Source organism: Pezoporus wallicus, unplaced genomic scaffold (genome assembly GCF_028554395.1).
Source record: "Pezoporus wallicus isolate ANWC-B61680 ecotype Strahan unplaced genomic scaffold, APGP_CSIRO_Pwel_v1 contig_14586, whole genome shotgun sequence".
In the NCBI taxonomy this organism is placed as follows: domain Eukaryota; kingdom Metazoa; phylum Chordata; class Aves; order Psittaciformes; family Psittacidae; genus Pezoporus; species Pezoporus wallicus.
In genome coordinates this window covers 1-6,752 of record NW_026641234.1, presented here as the reverse complement: position 1 = coordinate 6,752, position 6,752 = coordinate 1, and the positions used below count along the sequence as shown (strand labels likewise).

Below are 6,752 nucleotides of genomic sequence, written 5' to 3'. Positions count from 1 at the left end.
TGGGGTGGGATCTATGGGGTGAGATCTATGGGGTGGGAGGGGCGGGATCGGCACCATGGAGGTGATGGGGGGGGAGCTATGGGGTGGGAGCTATGGGGTGGGAGCTATGGGGTGGGATCTATGGGGTGGGATCTATGGGGTGGGATCTATGGGGTGAGATCTATGGGGTGAGATCTATGGGGTGGGATCCATGGGGTGGGATCCATGGGGTGGGACGCATTGGTGCCTGCTGGTGCGGGAGAGCGGCACCATGGAGGTGATGGGGCGGGATCTATGGGGTGGGATCTATGGGGTGAGATCTATGGGGTGGGATCTATGGGGTGGGATCTATGGGGTGAGATCTATGGGGTGGGATCCATGGGGTGGGATCCATGGGGTGGGACGCATTGGTGCCTGCTGGTGCGGGAGAGCGGCACCATGGAGGTGATGGGGGGGGATCTATGGGGCGGGATCTATGGGGTGGGATCTATGGGGTGAGATCTATGGGGTGGGATCTATGGGGTGGGATCTATGGGGTGAGATCTATGGGGTGGGATCCATGGGGTGGGATCCATGGGGTGGGATCTATGGGGTGAGATCTATGGGGTGAGATCTATGGGGTGGGATCTATGGGGTGGGATCTATGGGGCGGGATCTATGGGGCGGGATCTATGGGGTGGGATCTATGGGGTGGGACGCATTGGTGCCTGCTGGTGCGGGAGAGCGGCACCATGGAGGTGATGGGGGGGGATCGATGGGGTGAGATCTATGGGGTGGGATCTATGGGGTGGGATCTATGGGGTGGGATCCATAGGGATGGGATCTATGGGGGGGGATCTATGGGGTGGGATCCATGGGGGGGGACGCATTGGTGCCTGCTGGTGCGGGAGAGCGGCACCATGGAGGTGATGGGGTGGGATCCATGGGGTGGGATCTATGGGGTGGGATCCATGGGGTGGGATCTATGGGGTGGGATCTATGGGGTGGGATCTATGGGGTGGGATCTATGGGGTGGGATCCATGGGGTGGGATCTATGGGGTGAGATCTATGGGGTGGGATCCATAGGGATGGGATCCATGGGGATGGACACACAGGGATGGGATCTATAGGGTGGGATCCATGAGGATGGGGTCCATGGGGATGGGATCCATAGGGATGGGATCCAGGGGGATGGGATCCATGGGGATGGAATCCATAGGGATGGGATCCATAGGGATGGATCCATAGGGATGGGATGGGGATGGGATCCATAGGGATGGATCCATAGGGTGGATCCATAGGGATGGGATGGGGATGGGATCCATAGGGATGGATCCATAGGGATGGATCCATGGGGATGGGATCCATGGGGAATCCCCATAGGGATGTGGTCCATAGGGATGGATCCATAGGGATGGGATCCATAGGGATGGGATCCATAGGGATGGAATCCATAGGGATGGATCCATAGGGATGGATCCATAGGGATGGGATCCATAGGGATGGGATCCATGGGGATGGAATCCATAGGGATGGATCCATAGGGATGGGATGGGGATGGGATCCATAGGGATGGGATCCATAGGGATGGGATGGATGGATCCATAGGGATGGGATGGGGATGGGATCCATAGGGATGGATCCATAGGGATGGATCCATGGGGATGGGATCCATGGGGATGGAATCCCCATAGGGATGTGGTCCATAGGGATGGATCCATAGGGATGGGATCCATAGGGATGGGATCCATAGGGATGGAATCCATAGGGATGGATCCATAGGGATGGATCCATAGGGATGGGATCCATAGGGATGGGATCCATGGGGATGGAATCCATAGGGATGGATCCATAGGGATGGGATGGGGATGGGATCCATAGGGATGGATCCATAGGGATGGATCCATAGGGATGGGATCCATGGGGATGGATCCATAGGGATGGATCCATAGGGGTGGGATCCATAGGGATGGGATCCATAGGGATGGAATCCATAGGGATGGATCCATAGGGATGGGATCCATAGGGATGGATCCATAGGGATGGATCCATAGGGGTGGGATCCATAGGGATGGGATCCATAGGGATGGAATCCATAGGGATGGATCCATAGGGATGGGATCCATAGGGATGGATCCATGGGGATGGATCCATAGGGGTGGGATCCATAGGGATGGGATCCATAGGGATGGGATCCATAGGGATGGATCCATAGGGATGGGATGGGGATGGGATCCATAGGGATGGGATCCATAGGGATGGATCCATAGGGATGGGATGGGGATGGGATCCATAGGGATGGATCCATAGGGATGGATCCATAGGGATGGGATGGGGATGGGATCCATAGGGATGGATCCACCCCCATGCTGACCCCCTTCCCCTCCCCTTCCCTCCCCATAGATCTACCAGCTCCCGGACTGGCGCCTGGTGTTCCTGGTGAAGAACTTCCCCATGGGGCAGCGGGTGCTGGTGGACAGCTCCTTCGGGCAGGCGGCGGCAGCGGGAATGGCGGCATCGGCGCCGGGATCGGCACCGGGATCGGCACCGGGAGCCGAGGGCCGCAAGGAGGAGCCCGGGCGCCAGGGGGAGATGCCCTTGGTCAAGGAGGTGCTGCTGGTGGGGCTGGGGCACCGGCGAGGGAGGCCCTACCTGCTGGTGAGGAGCTCTTCCCATTCCCAATCCCATTCCCGCTCCCAGTCCCAATCCCATTCCTGTTCCCATTCCCGCTCCCATTCCTGTTCCCATTCCCAATCCCATTCCCACTCCCATTCCCACTCCCATTCCCAATCCCGTTCCTGTTCCCATTCCCGCTCCCATTCCCACTCCCATTCCCAGTCCCATTCCCAATCCCATTCCTGTTCCCATTCCCGCTCCCATTCCTGCTCCCACTCCCAGTCCCATTCCCGATCCAATTCCCGTCCCATTCCCTCTCCCATTCCCATCCTATTCCCGCTCCCATTCCCAATCCCTCTCCAATTCCCATTCCCAATCCCATCCCCATCCCATTCCCATTCCCTCTCCCATTCCCACTCCCATTCCTGTTCCCGCTCCCATTCACACTCCCATTCCCAGTCCCATTCCTCTCCCATTCCCAATCCTGTTCCTGTTCCCATTCCCGCTCCCATTCCTGCTCCCACTCCCACTCCCATTCCCAATCTCATTCCCAATCCCATTCCCGATCCAATTCCCGTCCCATTCCCTCTCCCATTCCCATCCTATTCCCTCTCCCATTCCCATCCTATTCCCCCTCCCATTCCCATTCCCTCTCCAATTCCCATTCCCAATCCCATCCCCATCCCATTCCCATTCCCATTCCTGCTCCCATTGCCTCTCCCATTCCCATTCCCATTCCTGTTCCCGCTCCCATTCCAAATCCCATTCCCTCTCCCATTCCCTCTCCGATCCCCATTCCCTCTCCCATTCCCTCTCCCATTCCCATTCCCGTCCCGTTCCGTCTCCCATCCCCATCCCATTCCCATTCCCGTTCCCATTCCCTCTCCCGTTCCCATTCCCGTCCCTTTCCCTCTCCCATCCCCATCCCATTCCCATCCCGTTCCCACTCCCATTCCCATCCCCATCCCATTCCCATTCCCATTCCCACTCCCATTCCCATTCCCATCCTGTTCCCGTTTCCATCCCGTTCCCGTTCCCATTCCCGTTCCGGTCCCGCAGGCGCACGTGGACCAGGAGCTCCTCATCTACGAAGCCTTCAGCCACGATTCCCAGCTGGGCCACAACAACCTCAAGGTCCGATTCAAGAAGGTGAGCATGGAACGGCATCCCCACCCCCACCCCCACCCACATCCCATCCCCACCCCCACCCCCACCCACATCCCATCCCCATCCCCACCCCCAACCCCACATCCCACCCCCACCCCCCCACCCCCACCCCATCCCCACCCCCACCCCCACCCACATCCCATCCCCATCCCCACCCCCAACCCCACATCCCACCCCCACCCCCACCCACATCCCATCCCCATCCCCACCCCCACCCACATCCCACCCCCACCCCCACCCCCACCCCACATCCCACCCCCACCCCCCCACCCACATCCCATCCCCACCCCCACCCCCACCCCCACCCCCACCCCCACCCCGACCCACATCCCATCCCCACCCCCACCCCCACCCACATCCCATCCCCACCCCCACCCCCACCCCCACCCCCATCCCCATCCCCACCCCCACCCCCACCCACATCCCACCCCCACCCCCACCCCCACCCACATCCCCACCCCCACCCCCACCCACATCCCATCCCCATCCTACCCCTACCCATCCCCACCCATCCCCATCCCGACCCACATCCCCATCCCTATTCCAATCCCAATGCCAATCCTATTCCCTCATTCCCATCCCCACCCCATCCCATCCCCATTCCCATCTCCATCCCTATTCCAATCCCTATGCCAATCCTATTCCCCCATTCCCATCCCCATTCCCATTCCCCCATTCCCATCCCCATTCCCCCATTCCCATTCCCCATTCCCATTCCTTCATCCCCATTCCCATTCTCCCATCCCCATCCCCATCCCTATTCCAATCCAAATGCCATTCCCATTCCCCCATTCCCATTCCCATCCCCATTCCCATTCCCCCATTCCCATCCCCATTCCCATTCCCCCATTCGACCATTCGCATTCCCCCATCACCATTCCCCCATTCCCATTCCCCATTCCCATTCCCATTCCTTCATCCCCATTCCCCCCCCATCCCCATCCCCATCCCTATTCCAGTCCAAATGCCATTCCCATTCCCCCATTCCCATCCCCATTCCCATTCCCCCCATCCCATTCCCATTCCCCCATTCGACCATTCGCCATTCCCCCATCCCCATCCCCCATCCCATCCCATCCTGTCCCATCCCCACCCCATCCCCACCCCCACCCCACCCCACCCCCATCCCCATTCTAATCCCATCGCCCCCAACCCCACCCCACCCCCACCCCCACCCCATCCCCTCCCCCCCCACCCCATCCCCATCATCCCCACCTCATCATCCCCACCCCACCCCACCCCATCCCCACCCCATCCCCATCATCCCCACCCCATCCCCACCCCATCCGCACCCCACCCCACCCCACCCCATCCCCACCCTATCCCCACCCCATCCCCACCCCCTTCCCATTCCATCCCCATCCCCACCCCTTCCCCTTCCCCACCCCATCCCCATCCCATCCCCATCCCATCCCCACCCCATCCCCATCCCATCCCCACCCCATCCCCACCCCATCCCCATCCCATCCCCATCCCATCCCCACCCCATCCCCCCCATCCCCATCCCCCCACCCCATCCCCACCCCATCCCCACCCCATCCCCACCCCATCCCCACCCAACCCCACCCCATCTGCACCCCATTCCCATTCCAGGTCCCCCACAACATCAACTTCCGGGAGCGGAAGCCCAAGCCCTCCAAGAAGAAGCCGGAGGCTCCCGGGGTTCCCGAGGAGCCGGGGGCCCGCGCGCCCGCGTCGCTCGCTTCCGCTACTTCGAGGACATCTACGGCTACTCCGGGGTGAGGGAACGGCCATGGGGGGCAATGGGGGGCAATGGGTGGCAATGGAGATCAATGGGTGTCAATGGGTGGCAACGGAGATCAATGGGTGTCAATGGGTGGCAACGGAGATCAATGGGTGTCAATGGGTGGCAACGGAGATCAATGGGGATCAATGGGTGGCAACGGAGATCAATGGGTGTCAATGGGTGGCAACGGAGATCAACGGGTGTCAATGGGTGGCAACGGAGATCAATGGGGATCAATGGGTGGCAACGGAGATCAATGGGGGTCAATGGGTGGCAACGGAGATCAATGGTGATCAATGGGTGGCAACGGAGATCAATGGGTGTCAATGGGTGGCAACGGAGATCAGTGGGTGTCAATGGGGATCAATAGGGGCAACGGAGATCAATGGGTGTCAGTGGGGATCAATGGGTGGCAACGGAGATCAATGGGTGTCAATGGGTGGCAACGGGAGATCAATGGGGATCAATGGGTGGCAACGCAGATCAATGGGGATCAATGGGTGGCAACGGAGATCAATGGGGATCAATGGGTGGCAATGGAGATCAATGGGTGTTAATGGGTGGCAACGGAGATCAATGGGTGTCAATGGGGTCAATGGAAGATCAATGGGTGTCAATGGGGTCAATGGAGATCAATGGGTGTCAATGGGTGGCAACGGAGATCAATGGGGATCAATGGGTGGCAACGGAGATCAATGGGTCAATGGGTCAATCAATGGGGATCAATGGGTGGCAACGGAGGGTGGCAACGAGAATCAATGGGTGTCAATGGGTGGCAATGGGGATCAATGGGTGGCAACGGAGATCAATGGGTGTCAATGGGTGGCAACGGAGATCAATGGGTGTCAATGGGTGGCAACGGAGAATGGGTGTCAATGGGGATCAATGGGTGGGTGGCAACGGATCAATGGGGATCAATGGTGGCAACAGATCAATGGGTGGCAATGGGTGGCAACGGAGATCAGTGGGGGTCAATGGGTGTCAATGGGTGTCAACGGAGATCAATGGGTGTCAAATGGGTGGCAACGGAGATCAATGGGTGTCAATGGGTGGCAACGGCGAAATGGGTGGCAATGGGGATCAGTGGGTGTCAGTGGGTGGCAACGGAGATCAATGGGTGGCAATGGGTGGCAACGGAGATCATTGGGGGTCAATGGGTGGCAACGGAGATCAATGGGTGTCAATGGGTGGCAACGGAGATCAATGGGTGTCAAATGGGTGGCAACGGAGATCAATGGGTGTCAATGGGTGGCAACGGAGATC

General features: G+C 59.4%; 1 protein-coding gene across 1 annotated transcript; it reads left to right on the top strand.

The window, feature by feature from the left end:
- Nucleotides 1-2,362: 2,362 nt before the first annotated feature.
- LOC130606344 (cleavage and polyadenylation specificity factor subunit 1-like) lies at nucleotides 2,363-5,481 on the top strand (the record flags this gene model as incomplete). The annotated part of the gene is made up of 3 exons (XM_057422599.1): nucleotides 2,363-2,617; nucleotides 3,635-3,724; nucleotides 5,336-5,481. Coding segments are annotated over 3 exons (491 nt in total), but the record flags the coding sequence as incomplete, so codon positions are not given.
- Between the last annotated feature and the right edge of the window lie 1,271 nt (nucleotides 5,482-6,752).